Source organism: Lolium perenne, chromosome 7 (assembly GCF_019359855.2).
Source record: "Lolium perenne isolate Kyuss_39 chromosome 7, Kyuss_2.0, whole genome shotgun sequence".
Lineage (NCBI taxonomy): Eukaryota > Viridiplantae > Streptophyta > Magnoliopsida > Poales > Poaceae > Lolium > Lolium perenne.
The window spans coordinates 332,984,748-333,007,762 of NC_067250.2; the positions used below are offsets into that span (position 1 = coordinate 332,984,748).

The window sequence follows — 23,015 nt, forward strand, 5'->3', positions numbered from 1 at the left end:
TTTTCTTGGGTGAACTGCCCTCTTTCTTGTTGTTAGCTAATGGATCAATACTTGTAGTATTTTAATAGCCTCGTACTAGCATTATGGTTCCACTTTATCTCGCAACAGTGCTAGCGTGTCACGCGCTATTCAGAGAAAACTCCACAAACTTGATTAAATATATACAATGTTGCATTTGCTTCCTTAAAGCGGGTCCCTCGTCTTCGACGGCCGATCTGGCGTCAGGAGGCGTGGAGAACCTAGGTCAGTGAATTCAGGATTGCATGGAGTAAGTGTCCCACGGCTCCATCTTTGTCCCGGTGTCGCCATCGTGGCCAACATTATCGGTGATCGTCGGCTCTAGATCTAACAGTTTACCGTCTAGTTTCTTGTTGCTCCTAGGGCAGGCAGCGGCGCTGGTAGATTGATTTCCGTTGGTGGTCCTCGTGTTTTCGTTCTCTCATATCTTGATCAATAACAAATTTTTCATTGTGGAAATATGCTCATATATTGTTTTACTAAGACCCCTCATGTTCCCTAATTAAAGAAGCGAGACTTTGGAGATGAAGAGATTCAAGAGCTTTATCACCGAGCCATGTTGCATAACAAGGGCCCGGATGCATGCTCCCTCATACAAAACTCCTTGAAGATGTTAACTTCTCTAAGTGTTATTTCAATGCCCTCGTGATTGTGATCATCATCAGGATGTCATTGGTCAGTCAATAAGATGACCTCGTAATGCCAAGAGGGCCCAAAGCATATCTGTCATAGGTGACCTCGTAATACCGAGAGGGCCCAAAGCGTATCTCTCCATTGTTAGAAGAGCAATATCACAGTCTTGAATTACCGTACTTTCGGGTATACCTGAAGATCACCTTTATGATTACCTATAACAATTGATGAGTTCAAAGCATACCTTCCAGTAAGAGGGTACTGATATCTCATGGTATAAGGGCTTATGCATATGACAACAACATGATTATAATATAAACAAGCGCATAACGAAATCCTGTAGCATATCATACAAAGGGCCAGTTGTTTCAGCATCATTGTTCTTCCAACAATGTGTTCTCATTGTTGAATGGAAGGCTGTCAATTCCTTGCAGGGAACCATGTTCTATTTTTCAACAACACAATTTCATGGCGTTTCAGTTGAGGTGCAAGCACACGTCCACAAACACTCCACCAGAGACAATAAAAAAATGTTCTCACTTTGCTAGGAAAACAGCCATGCAACATGAAATCTTCCATAGTTTGTGCAAACAGAAGTATTGACAAATAAACATATGTGGAAGCATCATGCCAACGGTCCACACACATCTTCACAGATTATAACATGCAAGATAAAGAAACATGCAAATCTAGACAAAGTTGAGACATCTTTTTAAAGACAGAGGGAGTATCAGGTATGGTGTTGAAGCTTTACATGTACAATGGCCGTGATGTCAACTGTTAACATTAATGAAATGTTGATCAGTGGAGAAGGAAAAACTAGCACAACACCACCACTAACCACTAAAAGCAAGGAAAATGCAACTATTTTCTGACTAGCTACAACTGATAGCAAGTTCGATAATGACAACGCAAACCCACCATATTCAGAAATTGACTTTCCATCAGCTTTTTTACATGAAAGAATCGAAAAAAAAAAAGATAGCCTGAAGAGGCTTGTACATGCTAAAAACAGGGAATGTTTTGGGAACGTCATAATAAGTTGCTGCGTCTTCTGGCCGTTCTGTGGAGGACCTTTTTGTTTTCCCGCCACGTCTTATCTAGCTCGCTATCCTGACGCAGAAATTTCACTAAATCTACCCTAACCTCGGATTTCTTCCGCGAATTACTGTTGCTACACTTGTTAGCCTCCACAGTTTCCAACTTGTCACAAGATGCTGGAGGAGTGTGAGGTCCTGCTTCGATGCTTGCTCTGTTACACGGAAAAAAAACAGTCATCATACAAAAAAAGAACACAACTGAAAGATTAGGATACACACACACAAGCCAACAAATCAACACTAACAGGTGAGCGCTCCAAGGACATGATTAAAACAAATATGCAATATGCGTACCTATCTTCCTCGCTGGCTGGCCGTGGGAGCAATATAAAAACTTCACCATTGTTAGGACAGCAAGCAGGACAATGAAATGTTTCCTGAGGGGGTCCACACACATTAATGCAGTCAAAGTGATACCACTCGTCGCACTGGTCGCAGGCGATCATGGCCCTGTTATCATATGGCTTACGGCAAATGCAGTAAAGGATGCTCCGATCTCTGAGCAACTGCAATGAAACTTGGTCGGTGAAAAAAGAACCAACGAAGATCTCAATGAATAATGAGATGTAGATTAGCTTATGTACCTTAAGTTCCTTCTCAACATCTACAGATAGGTTCTCCCCTTCAGTAATAAGCCCATATACAAGATCAAGTGGAAGCTCACCACAATCAAACGCAGCCTGCATCACAGCATAGTCTTACGGTTTGCAAGGTTTCATTTCCATCTTAGAAAGCAAATAGCAAACGAAACATGCGTCTGACCTTTTCTGCTTTGATGAGCCACTGTTGACTGGTTTCTTTTATTTTACATATCTCCAACTTGAAGAAATCTTCACCAGATATCTCTAAATTCGAACCCTAATAGCGTCAATGCATTAAGCATCACATTAAATTCAAAATTAAATTGCCACTGATCATAACAAGAAGATTTATAGCTTAAAAGAATTATAATACCTCTTTATGAAGGCGCATTACATGTTGGATGGATGTCTGTCTTCCACCACACAAGATATTATGAATATGTTTCTTCCACGAATATCTGCTCAATATCACCTCAATGTTGTTGTTGATTTGCTGATCATATAAGCCAGCAGCTGATGTTGCCTACAAAAATGACTACAAACTGTTGGATAAAGTCCCTGTACTGTTGTCTCTGTGGAGAGGCTGCTGTACATGGTCCTTGTGAAGGACTGCTGTTAGGATAGGAAAGTATCTTTGACTGCCTTTAGGGGCATCAAGGACTGGCAGTTAGCAGCACCCTTGACTGCTTTTAGGGGCATCAAGGACTGGCAGTTAGACTAGCATCTTAGCATATTCGTGGCTGGCTAGCAGCTATATATCTGTATCCCCAACCCTCAGGTTGGTTATGGCATTGTGTGAGATGTGTGTGAAATAAACCAACGAAAATTGCCCCAACTCTCCTAGTGTCATCCTCTTCTTCACGAAAGTGAGGCTAGAGATACTAACAAGTGGTATCAGAGCAAGGTTGTCTTGCAACCTGAGCATTTCCTGCTTCTCCCCTTCACAGGGAAGAGAGCAGCCCCAGCGAGTAGCAGCCTCGCCTGCCCCTGGTTACTTCCCTCCCTCCGGGTTGTCGAGCAGCAGCTCGTCAGAAGCAGCTCTTAGCCCCCCAGCAGCGAGCCATGTCCGACGGCCACTCTCAGCACACGGCTACCTCCAGCACGCGGCGTCGGCAGGAGGCCGATCGCGCCGCGGCAGAGGAGCGTGAACGAGTGGCTGCAGCAGCCGCTGCGGCGGCAGCAAGGGCGTCGAGGCTGGCAGCGGCCGAGCTGGCAGCAGCCAGAGCGGAGGTAGAAGCAGCAGCGGCAGCGGAGGCAGCACGTGTAGCTGCGGCGGAGGTCGAGGTGCTGCGCGGCAGCGCCAATGGCTCCGCTTCTGCTGACGGCAACGCCGACGCAGAAGCCACAGCGCGAGAGCGGGTGGCGCAGTGGGCAGCCGAGCACGCCCGCGCACACGACGGTGGCGCTCCCGGAGGAGGCGCGCACGGCGGTGGCGCTCCCGGGGGAGGCGCGTACGGCGGTGGCGCTCCCGGGGAGGCGCGCACGGCGGTGGCGCTCCCGGGGAGGCGCGCACGGCGGTGGCGCTCCCGGGGAGGCGCGCACGGCGGTGGCGCTCCTGGAGGAGGCGCGCACGGCGGTGGCGCTCCCGGAGGAGGCGCGCACGGCGGCGGCCGCTGGGACGACCAAGACCGCGGCCTCTACGGGGTCCGGACGGTGGTCAGGGATGTTGGTCCCGGTGTTGGGTGGCCTACCCTCACCAAAACCAACTACGTCGAGTGGGCCGCGATCATGAAGATCAGGCTCCAGGTGCGGCACATGTGGGAGGCAGTCCACGACGGCGACGTCGACCATCATGAGGATCGACGGGCGCTGGACGCCCTCATCGCCGCGATCCGGCCGAGATGCGATTCTCGCTCTCCCACAAACGAGGCGCCAAGGAGGCTTGGGACGCCATCGCCGCGGCACGCATCGGCAGCGACCGTGCTCGCAAGTCCACACTGCAGGCACTTCGCAAGGAGTGGGAGAACCTGGCCTTCAAGCCAGGTGAGGACGTTGATGACTTTGCTCTCCGTCTTAACACTCTGCTGCAGAAGATGGTGCAGTTCGGCGATGACGCGTACGACGAGGAGAGAGCTGTCGAGAAGCTCTTTCGCTGCGTCCCGGAGAAGTACAAGCAGATGGCTCGATCGATCGAGTCTCTGCTGGACCTCTCCACGATGACGATCGAGGAGGCGATAGGTCGCCTCAAGGTCGTCGACACCGACGAGCCACAACCTCTCTCGGGGCCCATCACCATTGATGGGAAGCTACTTCTCACTCGGGAGCAGTGGGATTCCTGCCACGGTGACATGAAGAAGGGGGAGTCTTCTTCCACACCAGGCGGCCGCAAGCGTGGCAAGCCGCGCAAAGACGCCCAGGCCGGGGTGCAAGGACTTGCCGATGATGATGCCCGCGGAGGCGCCCAGGGAGGCGCCGCCGGCAGGCACAAGCCGGCACCAGACGACACCTGCCACAACTGTGGCCGGCTTGGCCATTGGACCAGGGAGTGTCGGCAGCCACGACGCGGCCAGGCCCACGTCGCACAGGCAGAGGAGGAGGAGGAGTCAGCTCTGTTCATGGCGCATGCAAGCATCGAGCTACTTCCAGCGGTACCGACCGCAGCGGCTCTCCTCCACCTCGACGAGTCAAAGGCACACGCCCTTCTCGGCGATGGTTCCGGCAACAACAAGACTGGCGGGTGGTGCCTCGACACCGGCGCCACCCACCACATGACCGGTCGACGGGAGTTCTTCGCCGACCTTGACTCCGACGTGCGAGGCTCCGTCAAGTTTGGGGATGCCTCCGCCGTGGAGATTAAGGGTGTCGGCTCCGTCACCTTCACCGCCAAGACTGGAGAGCATTGGCTGCTCACTGGTGTCTACTACATTCCTGCGCTGAGGAACTCCATCATCAGCCTGGGACAGCTGGATGAGAACGGCTCGAGCGTGTTGATCGAGCATGGGACCCTACACATCTGGGATCGCCATCGTCGCCTTCTTGCCAAGGTAACCAGAGGTGCAAATCGCCTCTACGTCCTTGACGTGCAGGTGGCACAACCCCTCTGTCTTGCTGCTCGTCGGGACGACGAGGCGTGGCAGTGGCACAAGCTCTTTGAGCATCCTTACTTCGAGGCCCTGAAGCTCAGTGACATGGAGATGGTGCGAGGCCTGCTGTGCCTCAACCATGTGGAGCAGTTCTGCGACGTCCGGGCGAGCTTCCGAGCCAAGGACTTAGGCTCGGGATGGCTCAGCGCTCCCACAAGACGACGTACAAGACTTAGGGGGAGAATGTTGGATAAAGTCCCTGTACTGTTGTCTCTGTGGAGAGGCTGCTGTACATGGTCCTTGTGAAGGACTGCTGTTAGGATAGGAAAGTATCTTTGACTGCCTTTAGGGGCATCAAGGACTGGCAGTTAGCAGCACCCTTGACTGCTTTTAGGGGCATCAAGGACTGGCAGTTAGACTAGCATCTTAGCATATTCATGGCTGGCTAGCAGCTATATATCTGTATCCCCAACCCTCAGGTTGGTTATGGCATTGTGTGAGATGTGTGTGAAATAAACCAACGAAAATTGCCCCAACTCTCCTAGTGTCATCCTCTTCTTCACGAAAGTGAGGCTAGAGATACTAACACAAACGTAAGAACAGCGATGGCACACTTGTTGACTTCTTCTAACACATCCATCAATCCCAGAGTCAAGAGCATCTAAAGTACATAACATTTGTTAAGTAAGGGACAGGAATGCCAATGAGCATTACCTTTAGAGCAACTACAAGAGGTTTGCACATCACACTAAGATCTTCTCCGTGGTAAGAATCCGCGTCATGCAAAATTTGCATCAAATAGGACTTCAAGCCACAACCCTTCTTTGTAATCTCTTCCAACAAATCCAACTCCTCGATTCTATTAAACATCATGTGAATCTCAGTAAGCCAAACAAGGAGGAAGCAATGTTTCAATAAATAGTTATTTTGAAAATTACCCTTTGTAGAAACCCTTTGCGGAACTGACAAGTTCAGTAAGTGCACTAAGAGCAGGACGGTTCCCTTTAGAAATCTGTAATATTTGCATCAGTATCAGAATATAATATCAATCAACTTTTTATGAAACTGATAATTACCCTTTCTTGTATTCCTTTCTCTAATGGATCCCCACTTTCTAGAGAGAAACAAAATGGGCAAATACATTCGCTGGACATTTGTTTAGAAGCAAGCAGTGATTCCACACAAGAGCTGTGGTACCTGCACAATAGATCATTCAATCAACAGATGAGAGAGAAAATGCACCGAAAAAAGATAAAACATCACAGCCAATACAAAGAAGATATAGTTTGACTGAAATAGTTAGTTCCATTCACTTAATAATCACAGGGAAAATAATCCCCTTTTAACTTAATGATTTGGCCAGACAAATAGTGTGTTGTTACGTTGGATTCAGAGAATCCCATCTCGTGTACACTAATGCTTTATGTGCACAATCCAAGCATTGTCCAAGCAGTTGACATTTAAGGCAAACATGAAAAACAATCCAAGCACATGTAACTTACCAGTCTAGACATATTACACATCTAGAGGCTACAACATCACCCACATCACATGAACAGATGACACAGAACTCTTTCTTCTTACAATCATCGGCATATAGCATAGAAGCATTGTCCAATGATCCGCTGATCTGAAAACAGAAAGTGAAAAGGTCAAAGCATTTGGCAACAGAATAACAAACCTTGGTCCTTCAAATAGAAACCAACCTTTTGAAGAATGAAGAGCAAAGAACCATTATCATTGACATCTGCCGACAGAGTACAGCGACACTGATTGAACCACCCATCAATCTTTTTAATATCAAGAACAACCCTATCCATTTCACAACAATCCAATGCAACGGACTGGCCTCTGTCCTATAAAAGATCACGTATCATGATGAAAGTTAGCAGAACATATTCAACATGTTATAATATAATCACTATTCAGTATTTCATGAATATGTAAGGAAGAACTGAAACCAAGTTACAAAGCTTGCTATGCTCGCATGAAAATTTTAAGAAGGATTACAAAAATAAACTAGCAATACTGCCGAAACATTTATAATGTTAATCATACGAATGTTCCTAAGTTAACAAAAGCACTATGAGTAAGAATTTCAGCACTGTAGTGTTATGGATGGCTTACTCTAAGCCTTAGTAGTCCAGCCCAAGATTGGTAATCGGGCAACATAAAGAAAGCATGACATTGCTCTGTCCATGACCTGAGAGGAAAGACAAGTTGTTAAATGATAGACTGATGGGCTTCACACACATCTTGATGGCTTAAATTACTCGAGGCAGTAAAGGATTGGAAAAGCACAAGAGCACTTTCCCGTAAAAGTGTACAAGGCAGAAAAAGTAAAGTAGATGATCCAGTACTCTAGTATAATCTGTTAACTATTTTGAAGATATCTGCATTAGTATGTTCCAGCTTCAATATGGTAGTAAGCCTCATGAACAACACTCAGATATTTAGCATAACCATTCTGGATACATGTGACTTACTTATGTTTGCTTATAGCATCTTCAAGCTCAGCGGTCATTATAGAATAAGGAACAGCAATTTTCTGTAACAAGCAAAAATATAATGCAGTTGAAACCCAAGAACAGCTGAAAAAGTGCATGGAAAATGTGGAAGTAGGTCAGTTTTTGAGAACTTGCCTGATGTTCTGCTAGAATATTTTCAGCATTTTCCAATTTAGGTTTTACAGACTTTTCAGACTCCAGAAGCAAAACAAGTGCTTTTCTTAGCCAAGATAATCCGCTCATCAACAGTGTTGCTAAAGGGCATTTTAACAAAAAGGCAGGAATGTTGACAGCTTCTTCAGTTGCTCTATCAACATGCTGAAAGGTTAACTTTAGATGTTTATATGAGATAACCAAAACTGTTTATGCTCTCAAAACTTCAGCTAAACATTTAACATACATGTAGTCAAATGGAAAACCAAAGATTATATAGTAAAAAATTAGAAGCTCCGCACTGCAGTTGAATAAAACTTAATTCCAATGGTTCAGGGTCTCGGATCAGCAAGGACAACCGATCACTACTGTGGTAATACTATCAGTGGCAGACCAGGAATGCACACCCCCACACAAATGACCCGTCCCTCATCGTAAGTTGGAAGTCACACACTATACGTGTACGGGATATACCAAGGAAAGCAGTTTTGGACATGGTGGCCTGTACCATGGTGGTCTGGATCTAGAAGACAGAGAGAGACAGCGAAATGGATTAGGTGCATCGTGAGTAAAGCCTGCAGTGGAGGCCTCCCTGCTGAGAGAAAATGGATGGTGGGTCCTATGACCCTATCCCATTTTTTGGTGCTGGGCAAATGTATACTGTATTACTGTTCTATAATAATCCACGAACAAATAGCACTCAATCATACTTGATAGTACTAAGCACAATTATCTGCATTATTTGAACCAAAAGTGCTGATGAAACATACGGTGGAGGAAATTGCATTAGGAGCGTCACTAAAACAATAGAAGCAAATGTCTAAGATAGAGAGAATACTAAGCAGCCTTACAGTAACCTGCTTTGAATACATGAACTAATCAAAATGACAGCAGCGAGTGACAGTTATGACAGTGATAGCATGTGAACAGCATGTTACCTCTAACAAGGGAATCCTGGAGCAGAAGGACAGTGCTCTCAACATCCATCCAACTGTCAGCAAACAATCTTTCAGTTCATTAAGAACCTTTAACTCGAAACCAAGAGATAATCCACTTTCTATTGCTCCACTGATTTTATTTTGCAGCTCCTCCAAATTTCTTTCAAGTGGGTCAATTGTAGAGCCGACCATATTCAAATGCAGTAGGGTTCTTAAATTGATCAACAGACTTAGTGAATTGTGTTCCCACTTTTCAATTTCACTGAGAACAGAATTAAGTGCTGAAGTGTCGAGAATGACTCTCATACTTGCTGGCCGACAGATTAAATCCTGTGACGTGAAGAACCAAGGTTATCTAAAATTATAAATAAGTATGCATGCTGAAAAATTTGTCATGCTAGCCATATTGAACGAACCTTCAAGTCATCAACTTTAAGTACAGGCCCAAGTTCATCACATCTAGGTCTCAGATAGGCCTGACATTTGTCCATCCACGACCTGGCTACAACAATCTGTGCTTTCATATTTGGTGCAGACGGGAGGATAGCTTGTATATCCTCTGCGCACCTGGAATAGGAATATACATCCAGTAAGAAGAATAGTATGTAGCATAAGAATAGAGCTCTCTGCGACTACTTGTACCGAATATGGTCTTCAAACTCAGAGAGAGAAGCTGATTGCTCAAGCATAAGTCGGGCCTTTTGTTCCCAAGCAGTGGCATTTTTTAGCAGTTGGGACAGATCAACAAATGGCAGTTCCTCTTCAATAGTTAATCTGGCAGACTAGCTATAGTGAGGCAGCAAAATAATAATTCAATACATTATTAGAGACTGGCGAATCAACTGAACTTACATGGAGGCTTGTGTTAGTATTTCTTCAATAAAATCCATGGACATTTGTGTTGCAAGGGCCTGTTACATACTTGGATGTTAAGAGACCGGTCTACTTAAGCATTATGAAATAACATCCATTATCAGCAATGGCGTCAAAACTAGAAACTGTCATACAAAGATGTATGGACGCAAAGATATCTGCAAATTTCAACTAGCCTCTGACTTGAAATAAGGAATAGATTACATAACACTCATTTAAACCCCACATATAGATGTTCAGACTAGGATCCAAACTCCAAAGATATGTTCACTGACTAGGATCCAAACACCAAAGATAGATGCATGACAACAATGACAGGACACCTTAACAGCTATTAAAATCAATGGTCTTCGGCTATTTAAAAAATGAGAAGAAAACAATTGGTTTCAAGTTTCAACTTGAATAAGAAGATGTATGTTGGGTTCTATTTCTAAAGTAAATATCTCTGTTTCAATTGCTATAGTACAAACAATTCTAGTATCACTCAATTTATCAGCATGGGCCACATGATCAAAAATTTGCAAGTCAAATATCTGTTTAATAGCGCGATAAGTAGGTGGCTGCTAACTAGGAAAGAGCTTCACATTACAAGAGCTCTTACTCAGTTATATGGTCCAGAAAAATACCTCGCATGCTTGCTTCCTGCAAAGGGACCTCCTTAATTCTTTTTCAACAATTGGCAGTTCGTCGACTGAGTAGAAGAGTATATCTTGTGAACATGGAGGAAGATAATAAAACGTTTCATAGACAACAATCACCACGGATATAGGTTTTAAAAAGCATACCTTTTACTCTCAGTGATTTCCCGTCCCTTACGATGCCTGTCAACTCCTCAACAATGTTGTGATAGTCGTTCCTTTCAAAAAGTTTTCTGAGTATGCCATTAACAAGACTTGCCCAGCAGCAAGCACCTGAATAATGTTGCTTAAGAAGATTCAGTTCTGGAATACTGAACTTAGTACCATCCAACGCAAGGAGAAAACTCCCCAGTTCCTGGAGCATTTACAGCAAAAGAATAACACATCTACATTCCTTCAAACTGAGGAAAGAAATAGAAGGACTATCAACCTTTAGAACAGGGGAGTCTTGGAGATATGATTGGCACCGCCTTCTCAATGATTCAGCTTCTTTCCACAGGTTTGAAAGAAGTTCAATTTCCGGAACTACAACTCTGAGCTGTACCATCTATCAAGGTTCAAGGTTTAAAACACAGTCAAATCCCCGGCGATTCAGAACAATGGCACAGTGAATCAGAATGAACTTAAAAGAGGAAGCTCACATCAAACAAACCTCTAATTTTAGAGTATTTAGGAGATCAATGTCAATGGTGCCAGCTCTATTATGTTCAAGGAGATCACATGTTTTCTTCAACCAAGACTACAGCACAAGAGAATTGCAAACAATTCCAAGTTAGAAACTCAATGTGTCATCAAATGAGCGCTGGTAAGAATGAGAGAAGAAATTACCAGTTTACCACTAGCATATAACAAAATCAAATAATCAACTGCACTAATAGAGTGCATACCTTTGCAAAAGAAATTTCACAACACAATGTTGATGTTTCTGTTAGCTCAATAGGGAATTCTGAAGCCCGTGAGTACAGTGTTTCCAAGTGCTCAACCTAAGAAAACATGCCAACAAGGAAACATTGTCACCACAATTTATGAAATAAGTAGCGCAAGAATTTAAGGCTGCAATATAAATCCGTTTTATTTACCACAAAAGGTGTTTCCTGATTGTAGTCATCTTACAGAAGTACAAAACACTTATGAGTAAAACACCGCTGCAGAAGTATGATTACCGTTAAAACGGATGATAATGCAATGTTTATTTCACTAATCATCATCTTTCCTTTCTCTACATAGGCCTGAAACAGGGGGAATTCAGAACAGGGTAAATTTTAGAGTCCTGCGATACAAAGTATAATATTGTCTGGTTTTACATACCTGCAACTGTGGAAGACCAGGCTCACAGAATGATTTACATCTTGCAGCAACTAATTTTTCGATTTCCGCATACTTCACTTTTTCCGAAAACTTATGTTTGCAGAGCAAAAACTCATCAATTCTCGAAATGCAATTTCTAACACTCAGAACCCATTTCTTAGCCTCAGTTAATTTTAGTGCCATGTTACGGACCTAATAAATCAATAGTACCACAATAAATACAAGTTACTCAGCTGTTGTAAGAATTCTACAAAAATCAAAGCATGTACAGTAGAGAAAGACATACAGAATCCATGTCATGGTCGCCCCACAGAAATTGTCCACAAGCTTCCAAGGCAGTAGAATATGCAGTATCCAGGAATGGCATATTGAGAATACGATCAGATTCTGAAAGCCAATCCTCAGCAAGTTGTGCATATGATATATACCGATCTTTAACCTGGATAAGTGGATAGTGGATACACTAGATAAGAACCCATCAAAAGCAATAAAGACAAAAAAAACATAATCGAGGTGGTCTTCCATAGCACAAAATTATGGGCTCTTAAGCATCTTTGTATAATGGTTTCTTTTTTAGCTCATTTCTTTCCTCCTTGATGTAATTTTCCCATTGGACTCTGAACTTTGGGTTTGTATGGTTGGCTATAAGTACTCCCTCAGGTCCCTTTTAATTGACTCGAATTTAGCATAAAGTTGTACTTAATCCGAGTCAATTAAAAGAGACCGGAGGGAGTAATATAAAATCTACACCATAGGGGCTTCCCCTAAGGTAATGTTGCTCAAAATAAATGGCACAAAATTATGGTACATAGTTCAGCATTACATCTTATACACTATCCAATATCATGAAATCATAAGAGAAAACCAGTGAGACATTGGTAGTACCATCGTAAAAAAAAGCAAGCTAATCACTCAATGCGTACTCTTCTTTAATAGACAACTAAATGCTACTCCCTCCGTTCCTAGATATAAGCTACATAGTTTTTTGAGAAAAAAGTCCAGAATATAATGTGTATTGCATTGCGCCAATTATGTGTACAATATTTTTAGAAATTGATTATGTTTTCTTATCTTATGCAAAGTTTTCTATTAGCTCATGTTAATAGCCTATGGTTAATCCCCTCCAAACATGGTGTAATTTTTCCGAAATTTGCATTCTTTAACTTCCATGCCAGAAACTATATGGCTTATAATTAGGAACGGAGGGAGTACTGTTTAAAACAGATAACTCAATTGACAGAGGTGCATATCAGTCGATATCAAACCTTTTTAAAGGGTGCGGGGATGTCATTAAGCAAGAAGGGGCACTGCTTAACATTCTCCCCTGCCTTGACCTCGCAACCTAAATCACCCAACTCTGCAAGGGTGTGGCGGTAAAGTAAGCGATGCTTCTCTGGACTGCATTCACAAAGGTGCTTCCAGTGCTGGAAAAAAAAGGAATTGTTCTTAACAAATTTGTCTTAAATCTATTTTGTGAAAATACTATCAGTGCTACTGCATAAGATGAGCATGCTCATCAAAGGTGTTCTTTTGCTTCCAAACAGCAGCTAAAACATGATATTCGCAGCCATGTTTGGCAGTAAAATGGAACGATCCATAAAGACGACATGAAGCTAACTAGTCACTAAGCACAACAATGACATAAGAAAGACATACCTCAAGGCAGACATAAGAAGAAGGCCTACAGTTGCAAGAAACTGCTGAAAGATACAGATACTGTCGGCATATGACGCACAAAGGATCCTGCATGGTGAAATTTGATATTTTGTTCAAAATACATTGAAAAAATATGTCATGACAATAGATGATATTAGTAGAAGTACCTCTTCACTTCCGATATAATTTGGGTTACTCCTTGCTGGCATTAGACTGGATTTGACAGTCCCGTTAGTCCATAGCTCCTCTCGACATTTTTTCTCTTTCAGAAATAACCTTTCTATTTCACCTTTTAAGTAGGAAAGTGATTCACTGCTCACACCATTCTACAAATAGAAGGATTAAGGAATGTAAACATTTGCTACCCAGGATAGACAACTATGTAGTAAGATACAACAATCCAATGCAAAATCTTCTTTAGGAAAAACAGCAGGGAGATTCGGAAGGTATAATATATTATTCATAGGAAAAAATGTGTGACAAAAGATTTAACGCAAACGCTAAACGATGTCAACATTAGAGAATCTCCACTCATCCCCCCCAAAGACCCCCTATAAGCCTTTGGGGAGTGCCGGCGCCAGAAAACACGCCCAGCCGCCGCCCCCAAAATAGTTTTTCAGCCGGCGCGGCCCAACTATCCATCCGGTGCCCCTAGGCTGAACCCAGTAGAAAGGGAGGCTAGCAGGGGCGCCGGCGCACCGCGTGTTGGCGGGAACGACGTGGGAAGAAGGCGCAGGATACGCCGGACCCACCCCATCAGTGTCAACGGAGCCATCTTCCTCCTCGCCTTCCGCGCCCGTCAAAGATTGCTCGCCTTCAGCGTCAGCGTTAATGCTGCTCGTCTTCAGCGGTGGCGTTAATGCTCGCTAACGCCCCCTCGATGCCATATAAACCCTCCACGCCGCTCCCTCACCGCACATTCCAGCCAGCGCCCTCCAAAACTTCTCCAACACCTGCGCCCTCGCCATCTCCTCCAAACGTCTCCAGCACCAACGCCCTCGCCATGGACCGCCAAGAACAAGAAGGCGCCGCCGCCAGCGGCTTCAGCCAACATTGGCTTCAAGTCGCCAAGGCGCGTGCCCTCTGGAATGCGGGCTACCCCGTCCTGCCGGTCATGCGTTGTCCGTCGGGATGGGCGCTAAGCCACGGCGGCCCGCCGGTGCAGACGGGGTCAGCACGCGCCGTTGCCGTCTACGACCATTTCTGGGACCAGTTGACGCCGGAGGAGCGCAACGACCAGCGTTGGTCCCCCAACAACGACCACGCCTGGACCACCTTCTTCCAGCGCCAGCGAGGACCGCCTCGCCGCCTACGACGGCAACGGCTATCCACCGGCGAACAACAACGCGAGTGGACAGCGGGCGGTGGTGGAGCGCGCCCGTGAGGACCCTTGCGTAGGTCCTCACCTACATCGCTGAGGGGAACGACCCCCGCTGCAAATGTTGCCACGGCAATTGCAGATGGCGCCCTAGCGAGGCAACGGCCAGTGGGCGGGCCAGTCTACTTCGCAATCGCGCTCCTCCTCTTCGCGCTCCTCGGCAAGGTGCTCGTCGTACAACACGCCGTCACCACGCTTCTTGGCGACGGTGAAGGACAAGCCGGAGGAGGCTCCTACAACTCGCAAGCACCGCCATGGCGGACGCGTCGTCATGCGCAAGCAGCGCCAACCTTCTCCGCCGTGCCAACGGGAGTGGACGCCACCACCAGAGTACAAGGCGGCGGCGGCCATCGTCAAGGCAGAGGACGACCCCGAGGAGTTCCCGGGGCTACGGCGCGCCCAACTCAAATCGTTCTAGGCGACGGACGAGTTCATCGAGGCCTGGAGCACGGCCGATTACCGCCGCGAGGAGGAGTGCCGCCGTCGCCTCGGCCTCATCATCAACCTGGAAGACGACGACAACGCTGGCCAGTCCAGCAGGCCGCGCAGGAGGCACCGGCCAGGCTGCAGCTACCTCCCGCAGCCGAAGGAGGAGCCCAGCGACGAGTAGGACGACTACGCGGCGATGTACCGCCACCTAGGGCTAGGCCGTGGCGGCAACGACGGTTATTAGGTTTAGGGTTTTTTATGTCTATGTTTTTAAATTTGTACAAATATTGGCCAAATATGGCCAAACTATCTATGAATCTACTATTTCTATAAATTGTGTTATATTTTCAAATTTAATTTTTTTTTTAGTATAGGGGCCGCGACTGGGAGCCGCCCGGCCCCTTTTTTTTTACCGCCGGCGCCCCCCACCCCCATATGGGCCCTAAAACGGTTGCGCCGGAGTCCATATGGGGGACGAGAGGAGATGCTCTTATGTTGTGGATCTAAAAACTAACAAAAACTACAATAAACTATCATTCACTATAAGAAACTAGTTGACTGCCCGTGCGTTGCCACGGAGAAACAATGCAACGTATGGAACCATTAATCTTCAGCATCATGGTGCTAGCCAAAACCATAACCTCTAAGTTCTTCATTACATAACAGGATAAATCATAAGGTTAGTACAGCAATGGTCCATTCCAAAGTGAAAGGTAAGCATCATCACATGGTCACTATTAATTATGCATTTGATAATTTGGATGCTGCACTAAACGAAACACCAACTCTTGTATCTCACTTTGCTAAATTGGCTCATTGTACCCTGCAGCAGTTTTGCTTTACATGATAGCCACCTTAAAGCTTTCCCAAAGGATTACTTTTTCGGGGGAAACAAAAAAAACAGGACAATAAAACTGCATACGAAGTCGTGAATATTTCTCACTTACGATAACTATATGCTGAGTTATCATTTGACAGCTGACTAGCTAAACAAAAAACTGGTGATGGATAAATTCACGCAGGAGTTTTGCTGACCAGTGACAAAAGAACAGCCGGGCTAGTACGACAATCACACAGAACTAATACAAAAACCAGCAAATAACTATAGGCATTCTCTAACCTTTGCGACCACATACAAAAGCTCTTCATGGGACAAAACAGGTGCCTTACGGTACATACGATACAGTTCAGCTCCAATACCACCATGAGGTAGCCAATCAGCAGGAGCAAAATTAACAGCCTCCGCGCAATTTAAACCTGAATTGAATGATGCGTCTCAAATTTGGAATAACATCATGGCTGAAAGAGAAATGACTATGGAGTATGGCCTGTATTACCTAAATTGAAACCACCATGGTATGACCTGGGAAAAGTAATCACAAAGTTGCCAGGTTCCTAGTAGAGACAACAAAAAATACAAGTTTTAGCCACTAGATGTACATAGATCTGAGAAATTATAATGTAAATTCAAATTCCATGCAAATGGAAAAAAGCAGCAAGTGTGTACTTATGCAACTACATAGCTGTAACATACATAATAACCAAGCAACACGGCATAGCAGGAACAACCATATCACAAAATGCTGGCATCGTCATAAAGAACAGTAGTAACTACGTTTGAATGTTTGTCTCTTTAGAAACAGAGTTTACTAACCTGCATCACACTATAAACCGGAACACCATTTACTTGTAAAACTGAGGGATTCAGCATTGTGACAAGGTGAAAAAGTAGGTCTGGTTGTGCATCAAATAGATCAGGTAAAGTATTGCGCATTACCTGCAGGAGTAGAAAGTGTCAAACATTCAAGTTACACATAATAAAGCTAAGCCGTTACCTAACCCCATGTATTTATATTTACATGTAAAATTCATCATCATGATTTGCAACCCCTTTGCAAGGACAAAAAAGTTGACAGGATTCTGTGTTTTATCTGTAAACCATGAAGAAACTAATATCACAGTATTTTGTTCTTTCTACAACTCTGTGAGCTTATGCAATCATTTAACAGGATTGTGGAACGAACTGAACAGTGAAAGAATAGCATTACCTAAACGGCAATTCTAGCTGAGGAGCATTTCTTATTTTTTATTTATCTTTAAATTATAAATAAACAAAAAGGGGTAACTATGTCTATGCCCTTTTTGAAATAATACAGTGCATAAGCGTATGTTATAATACGTGAAGTAATTTTTTTCTTACTTCATTAGTCAAGTAGAACATAAGAAAAAAATAGACCTTGCAATTTTTTTTGTTTATCTGACGTAAAAAAAATATGACATAAAGTATTTTCGTCATTTTTTACACTACAATTACTCACACAATGTGTTTTTTATGTTGATTTTTTGTGGTAAGTCAATATGAACGTAATTATATGTATACAAAACATAATTTTATGAATGTAACAATGTAATATTATGTTGGGTGCAAAATAACTTTTCTACACCCTGGGGGTCAAATAGTGTTTCTAGTAATAACAAAGTATGTTTATAACTATTATCAGTTGTGCTTCCATTTTACATATGATCTGCGTAGATAAATTAAATCCTAGAAATCACTTAACCTTTTACGAAAATTTTACTGTGCTTCCGTTGTAGCCAAAAGTATTTCAGATATTGCAATTACTGTTGCTACAAAATAGTAACAAGAAAATAACTCCAACTTCCCCATTCCCACAGCAGCGAAAATGAGATGTTATCGAGGTGCAAAAGAACAGAATGCAATATATTCCTATGAGTAATCAATATTTGAACATACTACTCGAAGTTGATATCACATCTGTATGAAACAGAGATTTAATATCATATTATTTTGTCTAAAAGAGAACATACCAGTTCAAAAGCATTTGCTTCTGCTCCAGGGACCCCATACCAACATTTTGGCTCGCCCCTGAGACACATGTCAAATAACCACGTTTTACTTCGAGATGAACAATTCTAGGCCCAAAATACAATATTAGAATATGTGCAGAAGGTAACAAAATTACTAGCATCGCTCGTGTAAGAGTTAAAAAAAATCAGGACACTTATCGGTAATTAATAAAACAGAAGAATAAAATATGATAGCAAAGACAAAAAGATAAAGTATCCAATTATTCAGGCAAGATTTGCTTACCAATGCAAATAATTAATTGAATAGAAACAATGGTCCTCGACATGCCAACAGAATGATGAAAACAACATCCCTATGTAGAGCCAAGGGACCATTACACCAGCGATTTTATCCTGGACAGTCCGAAGAACTGAACTCGGCAGGTTTAGAAAATTGTTAAGGTTCCATGGGCTCGAGCAATACTTCTGCCACATCTCCAGATCCACCGACGGTGGCACCGGATCACCAAGGCGAGGAAACCCGCTCCCATAAACCGAAGTGTCCATGTCACTCCCATACATGACCTCCAGCTCCCCTGCCCTCCCCTCCACAATCTCCCAAAACTGCTTCTCGACCTGAACACGGCTGGGATGCCTCTGCCCAAACCACCTCCTCTTAACCTTCTCATCGAACCGCTGGAAAGCATCAAGCAAACAGGTCTTCCTCCTCTCGACAAATCCAAAACAATCGCTATCGGAGTTCATGCAGTCCGAGCAGTACCAGTTCCCATGAGGCACACTCTCGAGCGGGGGCGACAAGCAGTACAGATGCCACCCTTTGTCGCAGCGGTCGCACAGCAGCATGGCATCCCCGTGCAGCCCGCTATCACACTGCTCGCAGACCTGATCATCCACTTTGTTTGCCTCTGCATCATCAACCTTCCTCCTTTTCCACTTCCAAGGTCCGGCAGACGCTGCATTCTTCGCAGTGCCTCCATTGTTGTTACTGTGGGAAGCCATCCCGATGGCTTTTTTGTTGATGGCATCTCTCCTCTTCCGGCTCCTAACACCAGAAACCTCGGCAGCATCCATCATCTCTCCTCCAGGAACAGATTGGCTCCTCCCTTGATCCTTCAAGCCAGAGACTGACGGCTGATCATCAAGATCAACCTTCCCACTCTCCTCCTGTGATGACACTGGTTTGCTGGTGAACTTCTCGTACGCGTAGAGATGCTCGTGGTAGAGCTGCGCGAGCACGTGCTTGGCGCACTCAGGCACATGCCTGCGCGCCCTGTCGTCAACGAGACGGACGACGTCATCCCATCGCCTCCCCTTGCAGGCGCCGTCGTAGCCGCCGAAGCGCTTCACAGCGTGGAACAGGCGGCAGAGGTCAAGCGGGCGGCCATCCGGGAGCTTGGGCAGGCCCCGCCCCGGCGGCCCGCGGTAAGCCTTGAGGAAGCGGGCGTAGTCGAGGAGGAAGGTGTCCGGGTCGGCGGGGGCCGGGCGGGCGAGGAGGCGGTGGATGGGCTGCCGCTTGGTGGGGAAGGAGAGGGCGGCGACGTCGAGGGCCTTCGGCGGCGACCAGGACGGCGGGGGCACGATGCGGCAGATACCGTAGCGCTCGGCGACGGGGCGGATGCGCGCGACGTAGGCAAGCGGGTCCGCGAACTCCTCCTCCGTCGGGCGGAACACCGGCGCCTCCGGGATGGGGGCGTCGGAGCCGAAGCTGCAGCCGGAAGGGGATGCGGTGGTGGCGGGGAGGGGGCGGCCCTTGCCCATCGGCCGGCGGTCGGGGCTAGCTAGGGTTCCGGCGAAGAATTGAATGGGGGAATTTAGTCGTCGCGGTTACGGGACGGGAGCGACGGGTGTTTTCACGTAACGGTCCGGTAAGGCCATTTCCAAACGCCACGACCCAAACTAACGGGCTGAGCCGTCCGATTTGCGCTTTGTCTTTGTCTCATAAAGTTTTTTTTTTTTTTTACAACTCAAATATATTCGATCAGCAAGCCGCCTCATTAAAAACCTTCCAGTCCCTTCGGTACCCTGAAAGGAAAAGAGTGCGTATGAAACTTGCCGCCTCTCACATGGTAGTTACATTGTTCAAGAAGGTTACATCATTTAAAATCAAACTACGAATAAAATCTGGTGGATCACCATCCCAACCAAAACTACTATTACCCTCATAAGCCACTTGTGCTATGTGGTGAGCTACCATATTTGCCTCTCTAGGACAATGATCAAACGAGAGTGATTTAAAAGCTTGTACATGCATGAAACAATCCGCAAGAATTGCTGAATAAGGACTCCTCACTTCGGTTTCTGATCTACAAGCTTGTATAATTTCCAGTGAATCTGACTCCAGAACAACATTTTCAACTCCAAATCTCTCTAAAAACAGTAGACCTTGTTGCACCGCCTGGGCTTCTGCAGCAGCTGCACTTATCACATTGCTTATAGGACACCCATAACCAGCCAAGGCTTCACCCCGATCATTTCTCAACACCATCCCCACAGAACCCTCTCCATTATCATGGTAGGAAGCATCAGTATTTAGTTTATAACAACCTATACCCGGCTTCTTCCATCTTATCTCTTTTACCGTGGTTTTCACTGAGGATGCCAGAACAAAATTAGCAGTCAATGCAGAAATAGCAAAGCCAGTAGAGGTTGGACTAGTTACTGATTTTCCATTCACCAATTCTCTTCATTGCCACCAAATATACCAACATGTAACTGCAATAGACTCCACCATATTTAATAAGCCAAGAACTTGGGTTTTATTTTGGTAATCTCGGATTAAATCTTCAAATATAGAGGACCCAGATCTTTCCCCCAACGATGTTTGTTTAATATAATCCAGAAGCCCCATTGCCTTCCAAACCTCCTCAGCTCGGTTACATGTGAAGAGCATATGTTTTATATTTTCTGCTCCCGCCTTACACACTGGACATTGCGGTGAAACTTTAATATGACGATCTGCAAGTATAGCTTTTCCAGGGACTACTCCATGCAAAGCTCGCCAAATAAAAAATTTAACCTTACTAGGAACTTGCATTTTCCATAGCTTCTCCCAAACCGAATTGTCAGATAGCTGCCCCAGACCATCCAGCCGTCTAGTCCTAGACCCAAATTGGTGCTCCCATTCAGAAAAATAGGCCGATCGGACTGAGAAATTAAAAGATTTTGTCTTATGCCAAGCAATAAAATCATCACCTAAGTTATCACTCAATGGAATTCTCAAAATTCTATCTGCATCTACTTCCCAAAAGACTTGTCTGATCAAATCTTCATCCCATGCACCATCTACTGGATTTATTAACTCATCCACCTTTGTTATGATGGTTTGACCTCTTCTTGTATAAATCTTTCTTGAAGGGCTATTTGGTATCCAATGATCCTCCCAAATATTGATGTTATTGCCCGATCCCACTCTCCAAATGTGTCCACGTTTAAAAGCATGAATACCAGAAGCAATGCTTTGCCAAGTATAAGATGAACCATGTTTTGGCCCAGCCTTTAGAATATTTCCATCAGGATAATATTTCGCCCTCAGAACTTGAGCACACAGAGATTCCAGTTGTTGAATAAGTCTCCAGACTTGTTTTGCTAACATTGCTAGATTGAAGCAGTGAATATCTCGAAATCCCATTCCTCCTTGTTTCTTTGGAACACACATTCTCCACCAAGCAAACCAGTGGAGTTTTCTCTCATCCTCTGAATCTCCCCACCAAAAGGCAGCCATAGCATCATTAATTTCTTTGCATAAACTTTTTGGCAGCTTGAAAACCCCCATAGCAAACACCGGGATCGACTGAATGATTGCCTTAAGAAGAATCTCTTTGCCTCCCATTGACAGAAACTTCTCTTTCCATCCTTTCAATCTCTGAATAATTCTTTCCAGAAGATAGATAAAGCTTTCACTTCTATCCAGACCAACCATACTAGGTAGGCCCAAATATTTTTCAGACATTGCTTCAGTCATAATATTTAACTCAGTACAAACTTGAGCTTTGGTCTCCACATTTACATTTGGGCTAAAGAATATGCTACATTTCGCTTCACTCACCATTTGTCCAGAACTGGCACAGTAGTTATCTAAGACTCTTCTCAATGAGGTTGCATTATTTAAATCTGCCTTCATAAGAATTAGAGAATCATCAGCAAATAATAAATGAGATACCGATGGTGCATTCCTGCACACTCTAACTCCTTCAATGCCACGAACCTCCTCTTCATGAGCTAGAGCACTAGAAAGACCTTCTGCACATAGTAAGAACAAATAAGGGGACAACGGGTCACCTTGACGAAGTCCCCTTGTAGGAATAAAACCTTCCGATTCTTGATCATTAAATCTCACCTTGTAAGAGACAGAGCTAACACAGGCCATGAGTAAGTCCACAAAATCAGTTTGGAACCCCAACTGAATCATCATTTTCCTCAGAAAAACCCACTCCACTCGATCATACGCCTTATGCATATCCGGCTTTGACAAAGACAATACCTGCTTTACCTTTCTTTTGTTCTTTATAGTATGCATGCTCTCGTATGCAATTAAGATATTATCCGTAATTAATCTGCCGGGTACAAATGCACTACGAGCAATTTGAAATAATCTCATCAAGAATGATCTTCAGTCTTGCCGCAATCATCTTTGAAATAACCTTATAAAGCACGTTACAGAGACTAATAGGTCTATATTGGGTAATGAATTCAGGGGAGTCTACCTTTGGGATTAGTACAATAACAATATCATTCCACCGGCCTTATTATTAATTGCGTGAAGAACTTCACTTGTCTTCACTTGTCAATGTATCTCCAATAATATGCCAACACTTTTTAAAGAAAATAGCATGCAAACCATCTGTACCTGGTGCTTTTGTGTCTCCAATGGAAAATAGCGCCTTCTTCACGTCCTCTGCCGTGTAATCTCTTAGTAAACTTTCATTCATTTCTCTAGTCACTCTTGGAGTAA

General features: G+C 44.6%; 1 protein-coding gene across 4 annotated transcripts; it reads right to left on the bottom strand.

Moving 5' to 3' along the window:
- Positions 1-1,341: 1,341 nt before the first annotated feature.
- On the bottom strand, positions 1,342-19,922 carry LOC127314415 (lysine-specific demethylase JMJ17). 4 transcript variants are annotated; one of them, XM_051344876.2, is made up of 33 exons: positions 18,348-19,919; positions 18,065-18,122; positions 16,890-17,012; positions 16,573-16,630; positions 16,356-16,492; positions 13,596-13,754; positions 13,429-13,515; positions 13,038-13,196; positions 12,059-12,211; positions 11,773-11,964; positions 11,628-11,693; positions 11,352-11,447; positions 11,117-11,203; positions 10,895-11,011; positions 10,612-10,819; positions 10,453-10,517; positions 9,806-9,864; positions 9,596-9,727; positions 9,370-9,520; positions 8,954-9,283; positions 7,998-8,192; positions 7,842-7,903; positions 7,483-7,558; positions 7,062-7,211; positions 6,858-6,985; positions 6,432-6,552; positions 6,294-6,367; positions 6,070-6,214; positions 2,706-2,855; positions 2,514-2,609; positions 2,336-2,431; positions 2,046-2,257; positions 1,342-1,903 (listed from the first exon to the last, which is right to left on the bottom strand). In XM_051344876.2, exons 1-33 carry the CDS (start codon positions 19,820-19,822, stop codon positions 1,684-1,686), a joined length of 5,637 nt encoding a protein of 1,878 aa, XP_051200836.1. In that variant the 5' UTR covers positions 19,823-19,919; the 3' UTR covers positions 1,342-1,683. The 4 variants fall into 4 exon arrangements, with proteins under 4 accessions (XP_051200836.1, XP_071679336.1, XP_071679337.1 ...); XM_071823235.1 differs by having other exon boundaries at positions 2,046-2,431; positions 18,348-19,920; XM_071823236.1 differs by having other exon boundaries at positions 2,046-2,431; positions 7,998-8,180.
- Between the last annotated feature and the right edge of the window lie 3,093 nt (positions 19,923-23,015).